This window comes from Macrotis lagotis, chromosome 1 (genome assembly GCF_037893015.1).
Source record: "Macrotis lagotis isolate mMagLag1 chromosome 1, bilby.v1.9.chrom.fasta, whole genome shotgun sequence".
In the NCBI taxonomy this organism is placed as follows: Eukaryota; Metazoa; Chordata; class Mammalia; order Peramelemorphia; family Peramelidae; genus Macrotis; species Macrotis lagotis.
In genome coordinates this window covers 556,447,064-556,473,434 of record NC_133658.1, presented here as the reverse complement: position 1 = coordinate 556,473,434, position 26,371 = coordinate 556,447,064, and the positions used below count along the sequence as shown (strand labels likewise).

General features: G+C 35.1%; 1 protein-coding gene across 16 annotated transcripts in view; it reads right to left on the bottom strand.

Annotated features, from left to right (window-relative positions):
- Positions 1 to 26,371, bottom strand: part of LOC141507078 (HMG box transcription factor BBX-like) — a 369,819-nt gene that overhangs the window by 15,897 nt on the left and 327,551 nt on the right. For 15 of the 16 annotated variants that reach the window (XM_074214420.1, XM_074214422.1, XM_074214417.1 and 12 more), the window contains 2 exons: positions 22,100 to 22,248; positions 10,673 to 10,762 (listed from right to left, as the gene is read on the bottom strand). In XM_074214420.1, coding sequence (XP_074070521.1) covers positions 10,673 to 10,762; positions 22,100 to 22,248 — 239 coding nt within the window. The remainder of the gene's footprint in view (positions 1 to 10,672; positions 10,763 to 22,099; positions 22,249 to 26,371) is intronic. The other variant, XM_074214431.1, reaches the window with a different exon arrangement.

Here is a 26,371-nt window from a genome sequence, read left to right as displayed (position 1 = left end):
CAATTTGCAAGTGTCTTCCACACTTTTCCATTGCAGGTATAGAAAGGGCAAGGAGGACTTGGAATATTGTTTGCAGAATGTCTGGGACTTTCTCGTTACCGAAAAGGGATAGATTGGGTAAATATTTCTCTTTCTCCTGAACACACAGAGATTGAGGCAGTATTACTTAAACTAAAGAAGCCTGCTGTTACCGTTACCATGTGTGATGCCATTACCTTAGAATGGACCTAGAAGAACCTGAATGTGATGGGCCTCGAGTTTCTTTTCTTTTCTTGTCTTTATGTACATCATTACATCATTATACTTATATAACTATGTACAGGTTCATATATGTGTGTGTGTGTGTGTGTGTGTGTGTATGTATATGTATTCAGAGCTAGAAAGGGCTTTCATTTTTCAAATGAGGAAATTGAGGCCTAGGGAGAACTTGTCTAAAATCTCACAAATTGGGCTGTTGTAAAGAAAATTATTTACAAACTGACAAATGTTTTTTGTAATTTCAAGCAATGATTATCCCTCCTATTTTATTAATGTTTTCCACTTAGGAAAAAAAAGATAGGAATTCATGAACCCAAGGCAAGAGTCTTATAGGCTCTCACTTTCAGCTGAACCCAATGAGAAAAAGTGATTTTAGTGAAAGCTGTGAGAAGAAGCTAGTTCATAGATTTCCATTTTCAACCAAAAGGGAATCACTTAAGAGTGTATCCATGATGCCATTGTAATAAGATAATGGTTTGTGGGGCAATGACTTTCTCTCCAAATTCAAAAGCAAAGTATGAATTTACTTTTTCTAACAAAGTCATTTAATTTTCTTTTTCAAACATACATTAGATGACAGTATGCAGATCTGAGTTAATTATTAAAAATGGTATCAGGAAGACACACACAGACACACACACACACGCACGCACACAAACACACACACACACACACACACACACACAGAGACAAAGAGTAACTATGTAAACAAGTCACTTATCTCTCAGTGGCCCAGGAAACTCTTCTAAAACTATGGAAAAAAACCAAAAAGGCTATTTTCTTATTTGGATCTGTATGTGATTTTTACATTGAGGTTTGCCTGTAACAATTAAATCATATAAAAATAACCCATACACTATCCCCTGATTTAAAAAAAAAGCAACACTTGTACAATTGGCTTAGCACTTTTTTTTGGAAGAAGGAGAAGGGCAGTTGGAAAAAACAAGGGGCAAATAAATATATTTTGGCTAATAAGAGGGGCAATATAGCTTAGTTTTCCTGAAGGCAACTTCATTTTCAGTGTCAAAAATTGAAAGCTAGACATGGAGATAATTCTTTGTGGAGAGAGAGCAGGGGGTGGATCAGGTAACCAAAAATGATGATTTTAAAAGATGTGTTTTGATATTTCATGGAAATAAAACCTGAAGATAACTGAAGGTACTATTGGAAGGGATTTGTCAGGGTGGACAGATGAGGAGTACAAAGACAGATTAGAAGAAAAGAAATACAAATTAGGAAAAGACTGTGTTAAAAGAAAGGATAACAGTAGAAGTAACTGTGTGTGTATGTAAGAATTCACATGTGTCAGATCTTTTTTTCTATTTTTTATTCTAACTCTCCAAAGTTTTATTTTATAAGTCTTTCCCTAGGGGAGGGGGATTATGAATTCACAAGGTCTTTAATCTGAAAGTTACAGCATCTCATCTCTGAAAAACTTTGAAAGCTAAAATAATTTGCATCTACTCTAACAGAAAAGATTCTCAGCAGAACTCACTCCATGATTTGAGGCTTGGCCTCTTGCCTAGATGTAGAGTAATGAGGAAATACAGTAAAAGTCCTGCTCCTAAACAAATACTTTGGCAACGCTTTGAAACACTCTTGTCAAACAAGTCACCAGAAACTGGAAGGGGGGAAGAAGGGCTCCTTTCAAGTTATAGGGTTGGACCCGAGCCAAACAAAGCTCCCTTACCAATATGAGATGTTTGTTTCCTAAGTGAGCCAATTATTTGAGCTTATAAAACTTATAGTTTCATGTTTGGCTATCTTAGAGCAATATCTCTGTTAAACTTCAGAATTTCAAAAAAAATTTGGAAGAAGCAGCAATATAATAAGGAGCTGTTAAAAAAGGAGGGGGGGGAGGGAGGGAACACATTCAGAAAAAAACAATCACTAGCTAATGTTAGAAAGCCAAGGCTTTACATAAATCTGAAGGGACTTTAACCAATATTTACCAGAAACATTTAGTTCCCTCCATTATACATTCTTTTGTCCCCAGAATTCCTGGGCTACCAGTTCAGTTATTAACTGGTTCTGCTAATGACATCAAGGTTTAAACAAGGTGGGGAAGGGGAGAGGGAGAGTGATGCAATTCATGCTTCAATATATTCTAGATAGAAGCATCTTCAGAATTCAATTTTTTCTACCCTCACCAGAACACTAGGATTCATTGAGAAATAGGTGGCAAAACTCCAGGCAAGTTAAAGAAAAACTTCTTAGGTGGCAAAAGGAAGAGGTAAGTATTCTGGAAAAAGACATATAGATGGAAGAAAGTATCAGAATTTTTTTTTCTCCCAGCATTTTTATAAAGACCACTGATAGTCTTCCAATCTAAAATCAAGACGTGTGATAACTTGTAGAGAAAAGTCAGATTTCCTGTTTGCTCTATAGTCTTAAACTCAAGAAGAGAGTATAACTCTTTCACTAACTGATGTTGGGCAGCTGGGTGGTATTTTAAATGGACTGCTGGCCCTACCAGTCAGGAAGAACCAGATTCAAATTCAGTCTCAGATGCTCATTAGCTGAGTGATCTTGGAGAAGTCACTCTTTCTCTTGACTGTAAAAATAGAATAATAATGATAGTACCTTCTTCATAGGGTTGTTGTGAGGATTCAATGAGATAATATTTGTAAAACTTCTAGCACAGGATAAGTCTTTTATTTGTTTGTTTGGGTTTTTTTTTTGCAAGACAAAGGGGTTAAGTGATTTGCCCAAGGTCACACAGCTAGGCAATTATTAAGTGTCTAAGGTTGGATTTGAACTCAGGTCCTCCTGACTCCAGGGCCAGTATTCTATCCACTGTGCCACCTAACTGCTTCACAGTATAAGCTTTTAATAAATATTTATTTCCTTCCTTGTTAAGGCTTTTTTTTTTAAACTGTTTTGATACTGGGCAGTGTATAAATCTTACAGGCACTGGGAAAAACCAAGAAAGGCTGGGAATGAAGACTAGCCCCAGTACACATAATATATATCCAGAAGCTAGTCCTCAAGACTGTCCCAAGGCCACCAGACCAAGTGAGCAGCCACACCTCCGGAAATATGGAGATGATTAAGTCAAAATGTCAATGGACCAAGAACCAGACAAACAATTAGGACACAGGATATAGAGGAACCAGAGATCGAAGGAGGACAAAGGAGAAACATGAAATATAGTTAAGACAATAGATCATCACCCTGGATCTGAGGCCATGCTGATCTAGATGAGAAACTTTCTAGACAATTCCTATTGATGTAAAATCTAACTAAATTTAGGATTGGGACTATCTAACAGGTCAGACTCCAAGTCAGAAAAGTCCTTGGACTTGAGTTCCAACAGACTCAGATTAGCTGTAGAAGGGTCAACTTCTAAGTTTATAAGGAAATTCTAAGGCTATGAGGTTGCAGAACAAATGTCATTCTGTGTTGGGGGAGGGAGCTTCATCATTGAGGGTCCCAATGGAAATATGTTTTAAAAGGGAGCATAGTTTAAAAAAGTAATAACAACCTATGAGAAGACTCACAGTGCATTGAATAGATTCTCTAGAAAATTCATAGATAGAGTCAAAAATTATAAAAAATGAAAAAGTATAGATGGCTGGAAACTTTTGTTGGAGTGAATGACAACATCAGGGAGATTACATATTGAACACTTAGGAGTTGTGTGACCCTGGGCAAGTCACTTAACCCTCAGTTTCCTCATCTATAAAAATCAGCTGGAGAAAAAAATGACAAAGCATTCCACTATCTTTGTCAAGAAAATCCCAAAATGGGGCAAGAAGAGTTGGGCACAACTCAGTAGAAGGAAGGTAGTGAACAGAAGACTGAGCCTGGAGTCAGAAAGAGTTCTGAGTTCAAATTTCAGCCATTTCCTAGGTATCTTCACTTCATTTTGTTTGCCTCAGTTTCCTCAGCTATAAAATGAGCTGGAGAAGGAAATGGCAAATCACTCCTGTGTCTTTGCCAAGAAATTCCCCAAATGAGGTCATGAAGAGTCAGTCAAGACTGAAACGACTGAATAATAACAAAACAGATATCAAATTTAAGATCATGGACAAAACTCTCCACTGCAGAACCAACCAGATTAAAATAAATTGGTATATGTTTAACAAAATAAATAAAAATGCCATACAATATAAATAACGGAAACTGTGATCTTCTTATGTGATTATGTGGCCCTCTAAGGATTGATTTCCAGTTACATTTTAAACCACTTCATTAAAGGGCTGAAGGCTTTTTGTTGGATCCTGTTTAGGACTTGAGTAGGTTAACTTGGCAGAAGTGGAGAACATGGGATAAAAGTAGATTAAAAATGAGCACTAATTCCTTGTCTTTTATAATTTTTGACTTCACAATTGATCTAGCCTTACCCTAAACCCAAAGCTCCTGAAGGAAAATGGTCTTTGGGTTGGCCTTATTCAGTGAAGAGGTGAATCAAACAATGACAAGAGAGAAGAGAATGTTTACAAGATTTTAGGACTTAGAAATGCATGGGTCCTCAGAGTCATGTTCATCAACTACTTAGTTTTATAGGTAACAAAAGAAGGGATGGTAAAGGGAAGGGACTGTTCCAAGGTCATACAAGTCATAAGTGGAACAGCAAAGATTCAGACCCAGGTTCCTTCTCAATTTTCATATACCTCATAGTTTAGGAAGCACAGGCAGATCTGAAGTAAGATGTACCACAGAAAGCAAAAACTTTGCCTGGCAAATAAACAGAAAATGGTGAGGACCTTAAAATAAAGAACTATTTTAAGAGGCAAATACATTTCAAAACTGAAAAAGATACCAGAAAGATACCAAAATTTCAACAATAAATCTCATTATTTCATAATGAGAAGAGATAGATGGAGGGAAATGCTTGATCTTATTTTTCCTTTTGAGGTAAATAAATAACTATGGCAGAGGGGATGGCACTCACCTATAAATATAGCTTATATATAATATATATGTTGCTTACTGTGTGCCAGTCACTGTGTTGTACTAGTCACTTTACAATTATTATCTCATATGATTCTTACAGCAACCCTGGGAGGTAGAGGTTACTATTATCCCCATTTTTATGGATGAGGAATCTCAGGCAACCAGTGTGTTCAGAGTCAAACAGTAAGTTCCAATTTGAACTTAGGTTTTCTTGACTCCAGGCCCAGCATCAATAGACTGCCTGTCAAATATTGTTTTCCTTTTGATATTTAAGAGATTACAGAAAGTTATCTAGTCCTGAGGGACAAGTCCAGAGATACTGGGCTTTAATAAATTGAGTTCACAATCATCCATGTTTTTATTTTAAGAGTACAAAAAGATAAAAATCAAAATAAAACAAAAACCTAGCCCTTTAATCAGCATTAAAAATATAGCAAAGAAAACATATTGCTTCTCAAACTTTGTTTCCCAGAGGGGAGACTAAGGACTTTTTAAGAACACTTTAGTTTCTAGAGAGCTCCAGAGTTGTAAATTGGGATTCAAACTCACACTGAAATTATGATCAAATCTTACTGCCTTAGGTTTAGTCTCATAAGAGTTGAAACAGCAGTCAGGTATTTGATGAAACATGAAAAATAAATCAATGAAACTAATCTAACTCTTCCTGGGAGGCATTAAAAAAATTACAAAGCAAGACCATTCAAAATAGTCTGTGTGCTACTGATTCTTTTTGGGAGTCAAAATGAAAACCCCTGGCACTTTTTAATTTTTATTGAATTAAATTAAGAAATCTAGGAAACAAAAAAAGATTAGTTAAATTGAGATGCTACATCCAGAAGCAAGGTTGTGTTTCATTTTTTTTGTTCTAGTAAAGAAATTTAATTATAGCTACAAACAAGGAGGGCAGCATTTCACAGTGCTGAGAGCCAGCCCTTGCTTCTTGACTTCTAGACATGCTTAACTGTGTTGACCCTTGGTAGACCACAACTTTCCAATGGTTCAGGCAATTCTTTAAGAGCTAAATGCAAAACAATAGAAGCAATGTCCTCCTCCCAGAAAGTTCCAAGACCTATGGCTCCCAACAATTTTTTCTCCTCAATTGCCTTCCAACAACAAAAATGGTTTTGAACCTCTTGAGTAATTTGTTATGTTCTCATAACATTCTGTAATAATTTACTGTTAAAAGCACCATGAAAGAACTTTGAGTGTGAACCCCTTGTACTAGTAAATAGGAACTACTTTCCTCAAGAGGGAAATCATAGTCTGGCCAAAAACAAACAAATCAAACAAATAAGAGTTAAGGACTACAGTATGGCTGAGCTCAAGATATGGAAGCTATAGAAATCAATGGCTTTTCAGCTAAAGAGAGTAACACAACAGCCTTCTTGAACATAAATAATAGTATGGCTAGGTTCTTCATAATTCATATTTCTACTCCTTTAAGTTTCTCCTTAAAGACAGTTGACTATAAGACATTTTAATTATAGATGTACACATTCTGCAAATGAATTAATCTAATTTAGATTTATGAGATCATCACAGGCAGGAACAGAGGAACATCTAAAATTTTTAAGCTTAACTTTTAAAATTTCAAATGTTTTGCTAAGTGTTAAAGTTTACTTTGAAGGAGGAGGAAATTTGGATGGCAATCTTACTGAATCACAGGAGAGGTATAAAAGAAATGTAATTTCAATTACTATCATAGGATCACAGAATCACAGATTTTGAGCTGAAAATGAATTTTAAATGCCATCTTGACAAAATTCATTTTGCACGCGCACGTGTGTGTGTGTGTGTGTGTGTGTGTGTGTGTGTGTGTGTGTGTGTAAAGAAACTGAGTGGACTTGCCCGAAGTCACAATGGTAATTAGTGGAAAAGCTGGAATTTGAACTGAAAATCTCAGACTTCCAAATCCAACTCTCTTTCCATTTTAATGTATTGTTCAGGGATGATTGAAAGCCTCAGTAAACCAACATTATTTTAAGCAACAGTTTTAAATTTCTTCTATCAGACAGCTAAGACTAGGTTGCCTAATAAATATTGTATTGAGACAGATTTCGTATTCCACTTTCTAAATTCCTATGTCTTCAGGAGTTTTTCTAAGGAGTAAAATGGCCAAAGAGATAAGAAAATGGTCAAAGTAATTCACAAATTGTGTCCTCACACCCTAAATAAATTAATGGTGGATATAGTCTGAAAAGTTACAGTTCAATTTAAAGTTGCTTATAATTTTTTTTTGCTAAATCAGAAATGAATCAAAAACATATATTTCCTTTACCTTGTCCTACACAAATTATTAAGTAAAAATTGAAACTTAGCAATAAGAATAGCCTCAGTGAAAGCTTTTTAACCAATTATGAGACTTTCACAAAATCAATTTTTTTGGGGGGGGATGAAGAAAAGCTCTCTCTGGTTGGTGAATATCTACTGGATTTTTAACCTAATTAGGAGAGACATAGGGGTCAACAAATTAAAGAATGCTAGAGTCTAACATGATTTAACAGAGCACCAGGTTCAATTTCTTCCTTTGACAGATCATGTAATTGATGCCAATGGAGATACACCTGCCCAAGGTCACAGCATTAGAGGAAAAAGTCCAGAAACTAGATCTCCTCACTCTCTGTTTAGTGCTCCTTCTATACTTATAATGATTTTTATATACATATATAAAAATATGTAAAATATATCATATATACATTTTATTTATATGAGATTGCTATTTTACAGGTAAAAATAATGAAAAATGAGATTTATAATAGGCATGAGTCTTCTTTCTTATATGACAAAAGCAAATGGCATATATTTTATTTTTAGAATATTTTTTATTTATTTAAGGCAAGGGAGTTAAGTGACTTGCCCAAGGTCACACAGCTAGGTAATTATTAAGTGACTGAGCTTGGATTTGAACTCAGGTCTTCCTGACTCCTGGGTCAGTGCTCTATCCACTATGCCACCTAGCTGCCCCAATGGCATATATTTTTAATGCTAACTGAAACATACTTTTTGAGATAAACTTTAGAACAATTTACACATTACTATTTGCCTTGGTAATAAAAGAGCAGGATGGCATGAAATGGTGAGAAAGAAGTAGATTGAAAAAATCATATTTTTGCGCAGGCTCTACCAGTCTGACAACAGCAAGGGAGTTTCTGAGCCTTATTTTCTTCATCTGTAGAATGGGGGACTAAAGGAACTCTTAAATTTCCTTTCAGTTTGATTTTACTCAAAATTATATGTAGCAGCTATAGGAAAGATCTTGAACAACTTTACAAAATGATATTGGTCAGAAGGTTTGGGACTTGGACATTAGAGCGAATTCAAATGTGATTAACTTTAAGAAAATTCAAAGTGAAAAATATGGTCCATTTCCTTTATATCATAAAGTACAGTATAAGCTTTATGATATAAGAAGTGACCGGGAGTTGGACTAGGGAATACTCCAAGTTTATCAACTCTGATCGCTAATCATCTACACACACACACACACACACACACACACACACACACACACACACAGACACACAAAATGCAATATAAACATTTCACCTCTACACTACTGCAACATTGAAAACATCTCATTTCTCACCAAGGTAGAAATTATTACAGTACATTCCTGTTAAAATAATTAAGCCAAACATAACTAGCCTTTTTTCCCATGGGAACTTAAGTTTTTCCTTTCAAAATTGTATATGAAAAACAGTTTTAGAAAATGAACTCAGGACAAATGCTGGCTACAAGAACATGCAACACAGATCAATTATAGTCTAAACATAGTCTAAGCATAGTCTAAACATATTTATAATCACTGGAGTAAGGACTGTGGAAATATGTATTTCCTTTTTTTAAACAGTGGACTGAATGATGTTGAAAGTAAGTTATTTGGCCATTTATTGATCTTTTCTAAAAATATGAAAAAAAGAGGAAGATAAAATGAAGCTTTATCCTTAGTGCACATGTGTGAGTGCAATACATATATATATATATATATATATATATATATATATATATATATATATACATATATGTTCAGTAATTGAAAGCTCATAAAATAGTAGGTTTATTTCAATGACTGAATTATTAAAATAGCATACACCAACTAAGTTAACAAAGTAATATTGGAAAAGGATTCAGATTAATGCCAAATCAATTTCCTTAATTATAAACTATGTGGTTAGGTCAAGGTCACATTAACAATTTGGTCAAAGAAACAGAAAGATCAGTTCAGAGGGGAACCACATCTACTGAAATACTTGCACACCACACATTTCTCTTTGAAGAAAATAGCTCATCAGTAGACAAAATAAAAATGAAGCAATATTAACTATAGGTATATATAAATATCTATGTGCATAAATTATATATAGATATATGTACATCAAGGTCTTTCAGAGTAAACCAACACAGAACATTAAGTCACTTAAGTATAAAACAAATGTAGAGTTGAGCATGTTCATAATAAATCATGGCAAAAGTATGTGGAGGGAGACAGCAAAGCATGAGGTGAAGGAAGATACACAATGTCCAACTTTCAGTATATGGGACAACACATAGGTCAGACGAGAAATTCAAATTAGAATTTATGAAAAGCATCAAAATATAATAAGTTGAGCACTGGCTTAAGAGTTTATAAAACAAAACAAAACCTGGTTTTGAATCCTTCCCACCACCATTTTGCTAGTCTTGTAAAAACAGGCAAATTATATCAAATCTCTGAGCCGTTTCTTCAGCTTTAATTTAGGATAAAGGATAAACCTTCCTCACTGGGTTCTTTCTCAAAGAAAGAATTATTGCTATTAAGAGAAACATAATCTAACCAGAAAGAGAAATTAGTCTTATGATGGGCCCAGAGTCAATTCAGGAACTCACTAGGCTGATAGAAATGGGGCCAGTGCATTAAGAAGAGGAAACAGCCTAGTGGTATTCTAGGAGTCTTAACAAAATTAGGAGGAACTGGAAAAGGAAATTTGATCAATGACAAACAAGGGAGATAAGGAAAGAAAAGAACTGAAGTAAAAAATAGAAATGGTGAGAAAATTGCACCCCACCCTGACAAGGACTCTGTAAGAAACTTTTACATGAATATCACTTGTGACAGTTGACAAAAGTTTGAAAAAGGAGGTCAAGGAAAAGAAATGATAAAGACATTGGATGAAAGTTTGAGAAGCTTTTTTAATTAAAAAAACAAACAAACAATGACAATGTGATAATAGATGAAGTGAAAACCTGGGAGTGAAAACCTATTTCAAAATCCACAGACCTCCCCCCCACCAAATATCAAAAACAAAAACAAAAGAAGACAAGGTAGGATTCAAGCCTTGACTGGCTGGGATTTTCATGAAAGAATTCCTTCTCACCAGTCAACCTATCTTGGAGAATATTTTTACTATGGCTGAGCTGGGAGCTGATGAAGATGAAGCAAGCAAAAAAAGAAAAGGGAAGGGTTGTCTGCACAGAAGAATGTATTCAGTTAGAAGGTGTCCAAGAAACCTTAATGGAGGGTGGAATTCACCAGTACCTTTTTCCGGAACATTAGGCTTCTCCTTTTTGTGCTTATATTTGCTGACAATTTTGTGGAATAGGTTCTTTTTCTGAGACTGGAATGAACCTACAGACAATATTAATATAAATACATTTTTAATGAGCAATCTTTGTTAAAACAGAAGTATCTTTCGATCTCAAATGATTACCCCAACCCTCCACCCCAATGAGCCCAAATGAAACACCCTCTAATGGAAGAACAGATAACAAACCTTTCCCTCTTTGGTCACAGAAAGAGTGAATGATTTTGGTAGGAATTTATTGGAAAAAGACTTTAGGGCTAAAACAGACTGGGCTTCCCCAAGCAGAAACCACACAGGATGTAAGAAGTAGAATTACATCCCATAGCTTTTAAGAAATGCTGTTAGCAACACACGAGCTTTACCCTGTAGTCTGAACAAAGATTCTGCTTGTAAGAACAAATAAAACACCACAAAGGAAAGAACAGTGTGAGCATAATCTTTCCTAGCTTACTGAGGAATTATACTAAAATGACTTTTGGCTTTTCACAGAGAGCAAGTTATCTTTTCAAGACATCTACTGACCTCATAATAACTGACAACTTTTCTTGCCTTTTAAATTATATTGGGGGAAGGGGGAAGAGGGAAGGCTATTACAGAAAAGAACGATTTTCTAAAAATCAAAATGTTTGCCAGATTATTCTATTGGGAGGGGGGAGGTAGGAGGAAAAGAAAGAAGTTCCAGTGAAAATATGTTTAGGAAGTCATTGTTTCATCACATAGTAGAGAAGACAGCATTTCAGATATGAATCAGAAAAAATCTATAGTATTAGCTTCTCAAAATCAATCACATTTTTCTAGCTTATGGAGTACTCCAGGGTATTTCTTTATGTTACAGATGAAGTTGACATTCCTGACTTACCATCAAAGAGACTATTTTTCTCCATTTCTGATGATATAAACTGATTAGGGTTTAACAGATTAGAAATTGTGTCCATGCTTACTTTAAACAAAAGTGAGCAAGAGAAAAAGGTAGTATGTCTGACAGATTTATAAGAGGAATATATATGTCAAATCTATATATTATAGCCATATTCGCGCAGACTCAGTCACTATACTGCTCATGGAAGAATTCACTCAAGTAGATTTTACACTTTCTAGAACAAGAAATTAGCCTGATAATCAGTTTAATATGATACTGATGTAAAATCAGATTCTATGTCAATGAAGGCAGAAGGCAGGCAAGAAAGAGATCTGAGATCTCCCAAAGATCTTTTGGATATTAATTACTTAACCATAAAAATTATTTTAAAAATATTCTATAGTAATAGTTCAGAGAGAATGAAAGACTACAAACATTAAATGTCAACTCTGTGTTAGTCACTGTTATGTACTTTATAGCTATTATCTCATTTGATCCTCACAAACACTATCATCCCCATTTCCCAATTGAGAAAACTGAGGCAGACAAAAATTAAGTGACTTGCCCAGGGTCACACAACTAGTATCTGAGGCTAGATTGGAGTTCAGGTCTTCCTGACTCCAGGTCCAATGCTTCATCCACTGTGCTACCTAAGTTCTCCATTAGAAAAGAACCTTTATATTTATTATAATTTGGAATAGGGACCTTTTCTTTGTCAAGGATTTCCTTTAGCAAACTGGTGTGACCAATGGACTCTTTCTCGATATAACGTTTTTAACTTCTATAAACTATAGTGAGGTTGAGATTAGTGTTACTAATGAATCCTGTGAAGTGATTGCATTGTTTGAATTCATTGCATATCTCTATTGGGCTGGAACAAATAGCTGTATTTTAAATAATTATACCTTTGAAAGTTTGAAGTTCAAATATGTACAACCACTTTACAGTACTACAAATGGTTCTAGTTTTATGTAAATCTGTGTTATACAAATTTGACTTTATGTAAAGAATTCTGAAAGGAATTTGCATTCTGACTCTCCTTGGGTGCTTCACGGCCTTTTACCATCACCTAAAATTAACCTAAACCCTCCCCATCCTCCAAAAAAATCCTCCAAGTGAAACATGAGAATCAATGAAAAGGTCTCTGGTACCCACTCTGGATTGGAGGCTGGGTTTGAGACTTCCAGCAGACAGAGGAAACCTTTTGTCTTGCTCTGTCCACTAACCCACATATCTGGATTCCTCCACCCCCAACTGGTTACCTGTCTTCTCAGGTACCTCATGCCAGTTCCTGGCCCACATGTTCCTCCTCTAACCTCTCCTTCCAACCTCCCTTCCCCACCTATGTATGCAAATCTTCATTATGTAAAAATCATCTTACTTAGAGGTCTATGGAAAGAAAGGCTCACTTACTTGTGGTTCTCACTTTATATAAATGGTACCTAGATGTAAAGTGTATAAGATTATAGAGATAACCAAAGATTAGTGACATTATAAAATCTCTTCCTGGATCTATATCATGGATCTCAGGTTAAGAATCCCTGATCTATATAGATACTACAGCATATAAAAAATAGGCACAAGAATGATGTTATGTGTGGAATGATAGATTAGATAGTGGAGAAGAAAAGATGGAAAGTATAAGACCTAAGAAAAGTTGTGAGAATCTTAAACAGTTATAGTTCAACCAAGGACAATGCTAAAAAGTGGATCTTGTTAGTTTTAACATTAAAAAAAAAGTCACTCTTTGGGATTTTATAAGTGGAAGAGGACTTTTACAATATTCTCCACTAAGTGACTACCTTTGAAACCCACTCCATTTCTGCCCAATCCCCACCCTGGAAAAATAAATAGACAAAAACCTGTCGATGAAAATTGAAATGAGATACACAGTTGAATGCAAACTGTAATGAGACAACTTCAGAGCCAAGAAGTGAATTTTTGTTGTTGTTTGCTTGTTTCAGTCATGTCCGACCTTTCATGACCCCATTGAGGTTTTCTTGATAAAGAAAGAAGAAATGATTATGTTCCTGTGCACCACCATTAGATACATAGCTCAAAGAATGTGAAATCAGGTATGAGCATTACATATCAAGAAATTTATCAAAGCTTTCATTCCCCTCTTTTTTAATTGTTGTGTTGTTTTTTTTAATTTAGTTTTTGCAAGGCAATGGGGTTAAGTGGCTTGCCCAAGGCCACACAGCTAGGTAATTATTAAGTGTCTGAGGTTAGATTTGAACCCAGGTACTCCTGACTCCAGGGCTAGTGCTCTATCCACTGTGCCACCTAGCTGCCCCATGTTGTGTTTTTTTTAAACAGTTATTCAGTCATTTCAGTTGACTTACTCTTCATGACCCAATATGACAAAAATACTAGAATGGTTTGCCATTTTCTTCTCCAGTTCATGTATAGAAGGGGAAACCGAGGCAAACAGGGTTAAGTGACCTGCTCAGGGTCACACAGTTAGTATCTGAGGTTAGATTTGAACTTATATCTGTCTTGATTACAGTCCTGATGCTCTATCCTAAATGTGCCTTGACCTGGAGAAGCGTGTAGGGAGAGGAGAACAGTGGGGTAATATGGGAACAAAGTTTTTTTGTAAGGACGTTTCTTATCCCCTGTTGCCTCAATTTACCTAGAATCAATTCTATTATCAATATTCACTCTGTTACTCAAACAGAACTGGGTCCTAGATCCAAACTGCTTCAAATGAAGTGATGAACAGTTCCACATCCATGTAATGCTTGTCCACTCCTGCCTTCCCTGTCAGATATTTGGGGTAATCATACACTGGGCAGCTAGGTGGAGCCATGGTGCCCAGAGTTCCGGGACCTCAGAGAGTCAAAAAGACTCATCTTACTGAGTTTAAATCTGGCCTCAGACCCTCACTAGTGGTATGACCCTGGGCAAGTCACTTAACCCTGTCGGCCTCAGTTTCCTCATCTGTAAAATAAGACAGAAAGGAAATGCTAAATCACTCTGGTATCTTTGCCAATAAAACCCCAATGGGGGGGGGGGGTCACAGAGAGTTACAAAGGACTGAAAGGACTCAACAACAAAGACAATAATGACAACAACAGCATCTCCCAGCAATGTTGTGAGGATCCAATGAGATAAAAATTGTAAAGTGCTTGCATAATGTCTGGCATGTGATAAGTACTATATGAAAATTAGCCATTATCATTATCTAAATTATAAACTTGGTTTAGACAGTGTCTTTTTCATCCTTGGATTCCTTTTCCCCTGTCCTTCCGCACCGTAAGTTCCTAATGTTCACTGAATGCATCATTTGTCAGTTTTCTGGCAAAAGTATCTGTTCTGCCCTCTGCAATCTATGAAGATGCCTGCTATTCTCTTGAACTCTCTTGCCAACCATCATACATTCAGAGTAAATGAGGTAAGGGCAGGAAAGGTCAGATAGAAACACAACATCCCAATTTCCCTATTTACTAAAAGGACACAGTCATAAAATTCCTGCCAAGAATGCAGCAGTTAATGGCTTCAAAAAATAGAGTGAACATAATCTTTCTAAGGTATAACAAATGCTTCATGAATATTCTACACTTTTAGGGAAAAGACAGATCATTAGCAAATAAAAAGTAATGACACTTGGCAGTTAGTGGAATGATGGCAAAGTTGGCTACATTACTCCAAAAGATAAAAATATGAACACTTACCTACCTGTTTACTTTTCCTTCCCCCCCACCCAATACATCATAGTAAAAGGATCTATTTTATAGTTTATAAGGGTCATTCCCTCAAAAATACACAAGAGCAGGGTGGCTAGGTGGCGCAGTGGATAGAGCACTGGCCCTGGAGTCAGGAGTACCTGAATTCAAATCTGACCTCAGACACTTAATAATTACCTAGCTGTGTGGCCTTGGGCAAGTCAACCCCATTGCCTTGCAAAAACTAAAAAAAAAAAAAAAAAAAAAAAATACAAAAGAGCCAGAGCACTGATACTTTAGTGGTCCCCATAGGAGTCACCTCCCAGTTACCCTCTGCAGGTACATGAGTCCTAAACCCTCTGAATCATTAATAAGATGCAAAAAGAAGAGTAGGTAGGAAAAGCAAATAGGCTCTCTTCCCCTGCCCCCACCCTGAATTATTCTTGCAAAAGCAGTGCCATATTTAAGTGAATTCTATTCATTGAAGGGCAATTTTTACCATTATTTTTTTCCATGAAGATTTCGTAGAAGCTGTAAACATGAGCCTTAAGTATGTACATTACTTAGAAGCACACAGAAAAGCATTTTTAAGCAAGACAATTACAGCATTTACAACAATTAATGATACAGTACTTACTTCTAGAACTTGGGTCTAAAATTCTATATACAGGTACATCCTTCCTTCTCCATCTTTCCCCCACCAGACATTAGTATCACAAGTGATTTCACTAATTTGATTCTCAAACCTATTCCTATAGGGATGGGAAATGGCAACCAGAGAAGAATTAATGGAGCCAGAAGAAGGTGCCAGGTGGGCTTCCAAGTACTAAAAGGGAGTAGACCTTTGGGGATGCAAGGTAATAATAGGTGGGTTATTATGAATTAAAAATTATATTAACCCAAATTATCATGTATAAATTCAGGTTTTCTGTTATTTGATGCTATAAAATAAATGAAAGTTTTAAAAAAAGCTTTACTAAATATGAACTTTTGATCTTAAATTCTTGCCTATATATAGTGTATAGTTAAATACTCAGTGGCCAATTAACATTTACATATAGCTCTGATAGTTATAAAATGTCACCAAGGACCACATTTAAATTATAACAAACATAGGTCCTCTCCTGAGGATGTTACAAAGGCAGTTTTAAAAAAGTGGCTCTCCAGGGAATGTGGTGAATATAGATAAATACATTGGAGTTATATACAATAGCTGCACCCTGGGACTGCAAACTGAAGGAGGGGAAGGGAACCAAAGACATGCTATAAACTGAGAGGAAAGAAAAGATGGCACCATGAATTGAGAAGGCCTTTCAGAAGCATTAACTTTTTTAAGGAATTGCTAAAACCAGACATTTTTGGTATTTGGAGACAGTAGCAAAAATTAGGAACAATATCGGCAAATTAGCATACTATTGTGATTTGGAAGACTCCCAGGTAGATGAACTAATTGGGTCTTGCATTTTCATTATTCTAGTTGGAAATAAATATGTAAGGCAAAGTTGTAATGACAGAATGATTTTGAACACAGAAATATTATAATTCCATGATTTTAAGTGACAAAAAGATTAGAGGTCTTGTTCTTTGCTCACTCTCCCACTTTTTTGATAGATATAGAGGGAAATAATGATATGGGTCCAGTAAAATAATGAATACCTCTGGGATAGGTATATTGTCAGTTGCTTTTGATTTCTGTAATGGTGGATATCCTGCTCCAGTATCAGACCCCTGACAGATGAGACTGCGCTGAGTCCAATTAAGGCAGAGTGAGGAGGTGGTTCCATTCTTACTTAGTTCTCTGGCTTCCGAAGGAGTCTGAAAATATCTTTCCTATAAATTGCAAGGGATTCCACTCTGGATTGGGGTTGTTAACAAATCACAGAAGTATGCTTCTAACATTGGAACAACATGAAGGTGGATTTGTATGCCCCGAGGGTATGTATGTATGTATGTATGTATGTACATGGAATGGGTTGTATTTGGCAAGAGAGGAGGTCATAACTGGTTAATAAGTAACCAGGTTGGTTTTGCAAGTATTAGAAGAAATTCTTTAGAGAAAGACAGGGTTTCCCTGAGTTATAGTATGGCATGATCTAAATTTATCATAATTCTAAAAAAGAAATGATATGCTTACTGCCTAATCTGTTAGCCCAACTACCTCTATTTTTCTCTCATTTCATTTTCCAATTCCTCTCTTTTTTTTTCCTCCTGGATTTTTTCAATCAGTTTCAATCTGGGTCTAAATTAACATGGTGAGAAAGAGAAAGAGGGAAAAAAATAAATCAAAACCCTAAAAAGTATGTTGGACTAAAGTCAAAACAATGTGAAGAGGTAGAAGAAGGGGCAGCTAGGTGGCGCAGTGGATAGAGCACTGGCCCTGGAGTTAGGAGTACCTGAGTTCAAATCTGGTCTCAGACACTTAATAATTACCTAGCTGTGTGGCCTTGGGCAAGCCACTTAACCTCCTTTGCCTTGCAAAAACCAAAAAGAGGTAGAAGAAATGACAAAGTGGAGGTGAAGATAACAGAACCAAAATATCAACAATGTTGATAGGCCCTGGAGGCCTATCCACTGAAGGGCCTATCTAACCACTTTAAATGAAAACTACTAAACAATTGGTAAAGAACCTTGACTCTGATATTTTTGAAAACCAACTGTTAATACATCATAATTTATAGTCACAATTAAATGCAGATTGAGTAAAAAGCAAGGTCTCCATGTTTGAAAGGTAAATACATGATCATGGAGCACTTAGAAAACAAACTTAAAGACTAAGGGGAAAAGTTATTGTGTTGCATATTTGTTGGCTAGGTTCCTTCAAGTCAATTCAATAAGTCAACACACATCAATTAACTGCCTCCTATAGAACTATGTGCTAAGTATGAGAATATAGGCAATAGTTAAATTGTTGCAAGTTGTTTGAAATCATTCTTTTAAAAATCTGTATATAGAATCATTTTTTCCTCCAAATACAACATAAAATTGGGAAAAAAGAATTTTAAGTTTTATGTTTGACTATAATTTTATTATATTAAAATAGTGGAATACAATATAAAAATGAATGTTTTATTATGCATTTTATCATAATTATTTTATTCTGAATATTTTGTATTTATACAAATTTTTTAAGTTTTAAAAGAAATGAGAAAAAGGAAACAATTTATTTCTGATTTTGTGTCTACATTCCTCTTGAGAGTTGGAACATATCACTTGGCTTTTCACTCACTTGTTCAGACCAAGAACACTGGACCTAATCATAAGAAAGCATTAAAGAGACTAGCAGACACCTATAAAGGAGATAATGTTTTGAAGGAGCTAAGACATCCTCCCAATCTTTCAAGTGGTCTATCTCTTCCACTTTCAGCTGCCACACAGTTCAGTGAGAAGGCTGTGGATTTCTAATCACTTGCTAAAAGAATTTAGTATTTTAGAAGGGTTTCTGACAGAGTTTATCCTGCTACAAGAAATGATCTACAGAGGGAGAGATGGATTACATGGAGGGTCTCATGCCAATGAGATCACTGGGGGAACTCAGCAGCAGATTCTAGTAAATTTGCCAAGTTTAAACAATAAAAATTCCAAAAATGTGTATCAAAAATAAAAAAATATAGAACAATTTCTCTAGGCAGCATGGTACAGTATATCGTTAGCTAGACTAGGACCTAGGACCACTTGAGTTCAAGTTCTGTTTTTGATATATACAAGTTATGTGACCTTGGGCAAGTAACAAACCTCCAAAATTTGTTGCTTCAAGGTTCAAAGACCATAAATTGTAGAGATGATGCCAACATGAATTGATAAAAAGAGTTTGTAACTTGGTAGTGCTCCCTTTACCAATGAATCACAAGTGCAGTTCCTATTCCTTATCCCTATTGAGAAATTCTCTATAATCTACAATATTGGTATAATTTATGCATATTTATGCAATGCAAGGGGGCAAATAACAGAATGCTATGATACCTAATATCCTTGGTAGCACAGTGGTTTGAGCACTGGGGATGAAATCAGGAAGATCTGAATTCAAATATGACCTCCCCTACTCATTAGCTGTGTGACCCTGGTCACTTAATCCTGTTAGCCTCAATTTCCTTATATATATAAAAGGAGCTAGAGCGGGAAATAGCAAACCACTCCAGTATCTTAGCCCAAAAAAACCCCAAATGGGGTCACAAAGAGTTGGACATGACGAAAAGCACTGAACAAAAAGAAAATTCTATGAATGCCATTTTACAAAAAAAGCAAAGGGTTTAGATTTCATGAAAAACACATCCCTCTCTTTTTTTCCCCAATAAAGAGCAGTTGATTATGTAGCAGCTGGTACAGTAATTCCATTAATAACTTGTAGACTAGTATGCTAGTGCTATGTTGGCATCCTAATATCAAATTATAATCAGTCACAAGCATATTTCTATAATTAGTTTGCTAAATACAGCCTATATTATTTAATTCCTGCTTAAAAAAAAAACTATACTCCCCTCAATCTGAGTAAGTCAGAGTAAACAGAAAGGAGACAAACAGTCAAGAAAATTTTAAAGAAAGCTAAACTTCTGTGTTATACATAAGAACATCTGATGATTTGTGGTTTGGGAGTATACTGTTTTGGGGCAAAGGAGGAATAAGATAATAGTGTACTACGAAATAGCATCTATTAATAAGAGGAAAAAGGTAACATATCACAACTTCAGCTGGCATATGAAAACAGTAGAACATAGACAACCAAGTCCCTACAGAGAATTTTATACAAAACATTAGAAAACAAATCCTAGCTCCCAGGTGGGCTTGTTGGCATATGCTCTATAAATAACAAAAAAACTCTCATGCCACACTCCATTCCCCAACTTTAAAGTACTATATTGTCTCAAATGAGGATAATACAATCCAAATAACAATATTTTAATACCTACTTTTTAATTTATGTTAAAGATAGTAATTCTAAGTCTAAAAATAATTGGGGCACCTAAAACCCCTGTAAAATCATCTAACTTTGTCTGTTGGACCATCCTCTCTTATTCTACAACATTTATGGAGAAGAAACACAATTGGTAATCCCATTATCATACATCACTAGCTGTCAAAAGATTCTTTTCATAACTAACAGACTTCTTGGTTTACCAAGTTCCATTTCTGCTTCATTTTCCCAAATCAAATGTTGTAGAATATCCATCAGCAATTCTTTCCGCTGTTTATTAAGAAAACTTATCTTTCTTAATTAGTTGAGAAATCTTAATGATCTCTTACCTTTCAGTACTCAAATAGTAATTATCACTTCCTCCTCCCCAGTCCTGTCCACAATCCAGTTATTTAAAACCATCCAGGCCTTTTTTAAATTTGCTTTTAAGTTTGAACCTGGGCCCTCATTTGAACTTTTTTTTTTTTAATAATTAGTCCAGTTCTCATCCCCAAAAGATTTTTCTGGTCTCTGGGGTGGGGGATTAATATGATAACTTTTATCCTCTAGGGGAAGAAACTAGTTTTTCTCTACTCCATACATCTTAACTGTTTCCACATAATACTTAACACGATCTGCTCTCTCAAGACTCTCCAAATCCATATTTGTAATATTCCAGGAAAAAGAAAGAAAATAATACATCTAAGTAAGATGAAAATGACATCATGTAAAAAGTAAAGACTGATCTTCTATGATTTAAACAGAGGTACTCTAGAAAAATAATAAGCAGTATACCATAGTTAATTTTCCTACAAATGGTATGCACATTGGTATATAGAGCCATCTAATGAATTATCTAAGGAAGGCATGCTATGTTTTATGATATTTTATTGATTTATTTATATTTTGATCTTCAGAAGTTAGTATCCTTCCTCTTTCAATTTGAGTTTATCAAATTTTGAACTAATGTTTCTGGCAGAAAACTAGATGTATTGTTCTAACACACCCAGGCCTGGTAAAGTGCACTGGGATGTAGCGAAAAGAGTAATGATTCAGCAGAGAGAGGAACTGAATTCAAATTCTTAACTCTGACATTTATTAGGTATGATTCAGTGAACAAGTTGTGAGATTTCCCTAAGCCTTAGTTCCTGCATTCATAAAATGAGAGTGATAAGACTCACTCTACTTCACATTGTTATTGGAAGGAAATTATTCTCCAATATAAGAGTTGTTTAATTTAAAAAACTTAAAATACATTCCTGATCTTAATACACAAAAGTAATCTGGTACAAGCATTAGGATTCACTATATATAAAATTGATAAGTTTTTTAAATTTAGTTTTTTATGATAAAGATAAAGAAGCAATTTATTAAATACAGAAGGGTAAAATAAAAAGATTTTCTCAAATTAAAAAGCTAACACCATAGCTGAGTCAACATACTTGGAACATCAATGTAATATTCACTTGCCAGTATGAGATTGCTTCTATTCATTTGACAGATATAATCACCAGGGTAATAAATCTCTTGCTTTATAGTTTCAGTTAGTCTTATGTAGGTGTTAATTCGTATAGCAATGACTTATATGCAGCAGAAAAATTTCTATTTAAGCAGCAGTTTTGGCTCAAGAAAGTCTCAGCACTACAAAGTAAGACTAATCCCAAGGAGCAGGTTGCTTGAGATTTATATAAACTATGGTTTGAAAAAAAGACTCGAATGCATCTTTGATTAAAGCAAAGATTGGAAAGCAAAAAAGGGAAAAAAAAAGCAAAAATCAACAGAGAGAGAAAAAAGAAAATTTTAGAAAACAATAAAATGGAAAACAACTTGGAAAACAATCAACAATATGAACAATCTCTCTGCCTCACTTCTAACTCCAGTATTATGTGAGTCAAGGAGGCAGAATTTCAGAAGACAATTTATTACAGAGTCTGACAGTGCTGTAGAAAACTATAGCACATCTAACCTTTGCTGGTTTTAGTCTGTTCTGATGAAACATTTCCAGTCTTCTTCTTTTTTCTTGGAACAGATACACTTTTCCGGTCAAATGTGACAGGACTGTATTGAGGGAGGCTATTGAATTTTTTTTCAAATTCTTCTTCCAGCTTTGCTAAGCTAATGGAAGGGGAAGAAAAAAATCAAACAGCATGTAAAGCACATGGTTTCAAACAAATAGAGGGAAAATATGTTAACAAATATATCATCTGAAAGAAATAAAGAACCTTTTTGTGACCCTGGGAATAAAAATATTATCAGTGGATTTTTAGATAGGAAAAAAACCAAAATAAAACTAGAGAACAGATTTTGCTCAGGATGTTTACCAATAACACTTTTGGGGGAAATATTCATGACAGATTATATTACATACTTTAGATATGTACTGAAACACTTTGAAGTCTAAGACATCATTCTATGATATAACTAAGGAGTTACTATATTTTTTGCCTTCTGAAAGGATTGGGGAGGGAGAGAATCTGGAGATGAAAATTAAAAAAAAGCTCTGCCTTCCTTCTCTTGCTTAACTCTAATTTAAGATACATACATATATATATGTATATATGTATGTATGTATGTATCTAGTTTGTTCATAGTTATTTACATATTGGCTTTATGTTAGGCTATGAGCTCCTCAAGAATAACTATTGCATTTGACTTTGTTTCCCTAATTCCTTAGTTCATCATCATCAGTACTTGACAGATACTTATTGATTAACTAAATTTCTTAGAAAATATATAGGGATGTTGAAAATTTTCATTTTTAAATATTTTGTTAATGTCTTTTGTCTTTAACGTGAAGGGATATTTTTCAAAAACTAAGGTTTGAGTTCATTGTCTCTGTAGACCTATAGTACCAAAAAGGCATGCTCTCTATAGGTACTTGTCTTTTCTAACTAATTCAATGTGATTGTTTAGTTGTTTCTCAGTTGTGTCCAACTCTTTGTGTCTCTATCTGGGACTTTCTTGGCAAAGACACTACAGTGGTTTGCCATTTCCTTCTCTAGCACATTTTACAGATGAGGAAACTGAGGCAAATAGGGTCACAAAGCTACTTAGTGTCTGAGGCCACATTTAAACTCAGATCTTCTTGACTCCAGGCATGGCACTCTTTCCACTGTCACCTTGTTGCCCCAAATCATTTGCTATTGGCAAGCTTCTGTATGTGTTTGTGCATGTTTATGTGTGTTGTATATGTGTGAGAGTGTGTTTATATGTGTATAGCTCTGTGTTACATACATGCAAATAATTTTACAGCAGAAGCTTTTCATTTTGTGAGGAAAAAAAGGCAAAAATAATTTTGGAGATAAGAACAAAAAACCCTAAAGAGCTGGCAAAAAAGGAACTAGAGTTTCAAAAGGCCAATTTGTTTTAAAAGCACAGTAAGAGAAGCAAGGCAACTTTACCCAAGACGATACATAGAAATATTTCATCAGTGGTTGGGAGGTCTAGTTATTGATTCTGACACATTCAATGGTGGTAATTCTACTGTGCCCACATTCTCATTGCTTGCTATTGGCTTTAAATCTGGTAAAATTTAACTGAAAAGCAGCCTGGGAGATAGAGAGGCTACTGGAGAATCATTGTTTGATACTCTGATGTTGTAATAACCCAAGAAACTGCTTGATAAAGGGAAAATAAAATTCTACTGCAATACCTCCTTTTATTTTTTCCCTCACTAGAAGGAAAGACTCTATATGAGTTAAGGCTATGGCGAGGATATGAGTATCCTTTGGAGTTACTGAGTCAAGGATCTCCTTGATACTTTGTTGGTAGTATTCATTTAATAGAAAAATAATTATAATGGAAAATCCTTATATAAAGAGCCTGGAGTGGGAGGGGCCTGCGGCTATCATAATGGTATCAGAGACTGACTAAGCTAAAGAGAAATTCCTTCTAGCCAGGGATCCATCCCCAACTCTATTACTTCATTGGTGGCCTAATCATCAAAAAGGAGAGCTACAACCTTATGCCTAAAATATCCTCTTCTCAGCCTCCCATTAACCTGGGTAAGTGAAATGAGGTGAGGGATCAAGAGTTATCTCTCTTACTAACCTATTGTATGATCTTGGACAATTCATTTCCCCTCTCATTTTTCTCAGTTTGCTCATCTAAAGAATGAGAGAAGTGGACTGCATAAGGTTTTTTTTTTAACTTTATTTCTACGAACATGTGTTTTTAAAAGTATTTTGATAACTGAAACAATTTATCATAAGATATTAAAATGAAACGAGAACTTGAGATAATCTTAACTATTTCTTTTGTAACCTCTATGCATTTTTTTTTTGCATTTAAAGAAATATTATGAAAAGGGATCCATAACACATAAAAACGGTTAGGAATTCATGGATTGAGGGGCAGCTAGGTGGCTCAGTAGATAGACTTGTCTTGGAGTCAGGAGGACTTGAGTAAAAATCCAGTCTCAGCTGTGTGACCTTGTGCAAGTCACTTAACCCCACTGCCTTGCCAAAAACAACAAAAAAAACCCCAAAAAACTACAAAAAAAGAATTCATGGATTGATTATCTCTCTAAGCCCTCTTCTTGTTTCAGTATATTATGATAAATTCTTTCATTTTAAAAATGAGCTCCATTTTGGAGGAATGGAACCATAGAAGAAGTCACTATCCATTGACAATAGAAGGTAGCATAATTCAGAGTGAGATACTATTAACAAAGTTCAAGGGAAGCAGTATAGGAAAAGGGCATTATATAGTGTGGCTGTCATTTTTTTCCCTAGGTCAAGAATGAATTTTAGCTTAATGGAAATCAGCTTTTCAACTAAGTGATGTATCTTAAGACAAAAGCAAGCTACAGGTAATAAGGATTAAAAAATGTTTGCAGAAGTTAAATGTATAAAAAAGAAATGTAATTAGGAAGACAATCGAGTAGTGAGTGTAGTGTGTGTGTGTGTGTGTGTGTGTTTGTGAGTGTAATGTGTGTGTGTGTGTGTGTGTGTGTGTGTAAAAGAGAGAGGAAGTTAAAGAGGGGCTTCTGTTTTCTTTGCATAAGTTTGTCAAACTAGAATTGAGGTGAAAAAGTATTTGGATGAATAATTTCCTGAGCTTAATTCTATAATTCTCAGGGTATGGTAACACATCTGCTACCATTTCTCACTACTCAAAGTGGACAAATTCTATACCAGGAAGTGCAAAACAATCCATCCAGTCTGTCAAATTCTACCTTAAAGGGGAAAAAAACAACAACAGATGAAACCTATTCTTGATTTAGGAATGGAGATGAAAAAATCTGTCAATAATATACATGTGGGTATGCACTCCTTACAGAGAACCCACAAACCAAATTTGCAAGAGAAAATTTAAATTTTCCTGAACCTCTAAAATGCTTAATGCATGTCGTGTACTGAAATGAGGACAATGGAGCTTTCTGGTAGGAAGTCATAATTTCTACTCCTCTATTCTAGTAATCTATTCCTAAATAATTTCTAAAATTTTATACGTCTTTCTTTAGCACAAAGTGCCATAGAGAAATGGTAGATATCTAAAAAGGCCCATGGTTTTGACTAAGAGCCTTTTCTCTTTTCTTCATAACATTACATTTAACAATGCCTTTAAGTTAGAAGTAATGTGAAAATGTCAATGGTACTGCTTTATACATGATGGTAAATCTAATTAGACTTAGTTTGGATTAAAAAAAAACCCAAGAGGAATGAAATAAATTATGTGGACCCATTATTTAAAAAACAATATCTTTCTGTTTCACTTTATGATAAAATATAGCCTTTGGTGAAGGGTTTCAGAAACATTCTAGCAAAGGATCAGCTGAAAAGACTGAATTGTTTAGCCTGGAGAAATATTTGAAAGGTTGTCATATGGGAGTGGGATTAGACTTATTCTAGATCCCACAAGGCAGGACAGTGGATAGAAGATGCAAAAGGAAATTTCAGGTTTGTTGTAAGGAAAAAAAAAAACTTCCTAATAACTTGTCTAACCATCCAAATGTGGAAAGGACAGCCACAAAGGGTAATGGATTCTCCCTCAGAGGATGTCTTCAAGCAGAGTCTGGGATGATGACTTGGTCAGGTATCCTATAGAGGGGATTTTTTTTTTGGTGCAGTTATGGAGTACAAAGCCTCTGAGATTCTATGATTAAATCTAACCTAAGACTATGCAATTTTAAAGCACTAAATGTATCTCATTCTGTTCCTGTTCTTTCATCAACATGTGTACTTACTTTTAAATATGCTCAATATATTGCAATGACTGCATAAAATGAGCATGCATG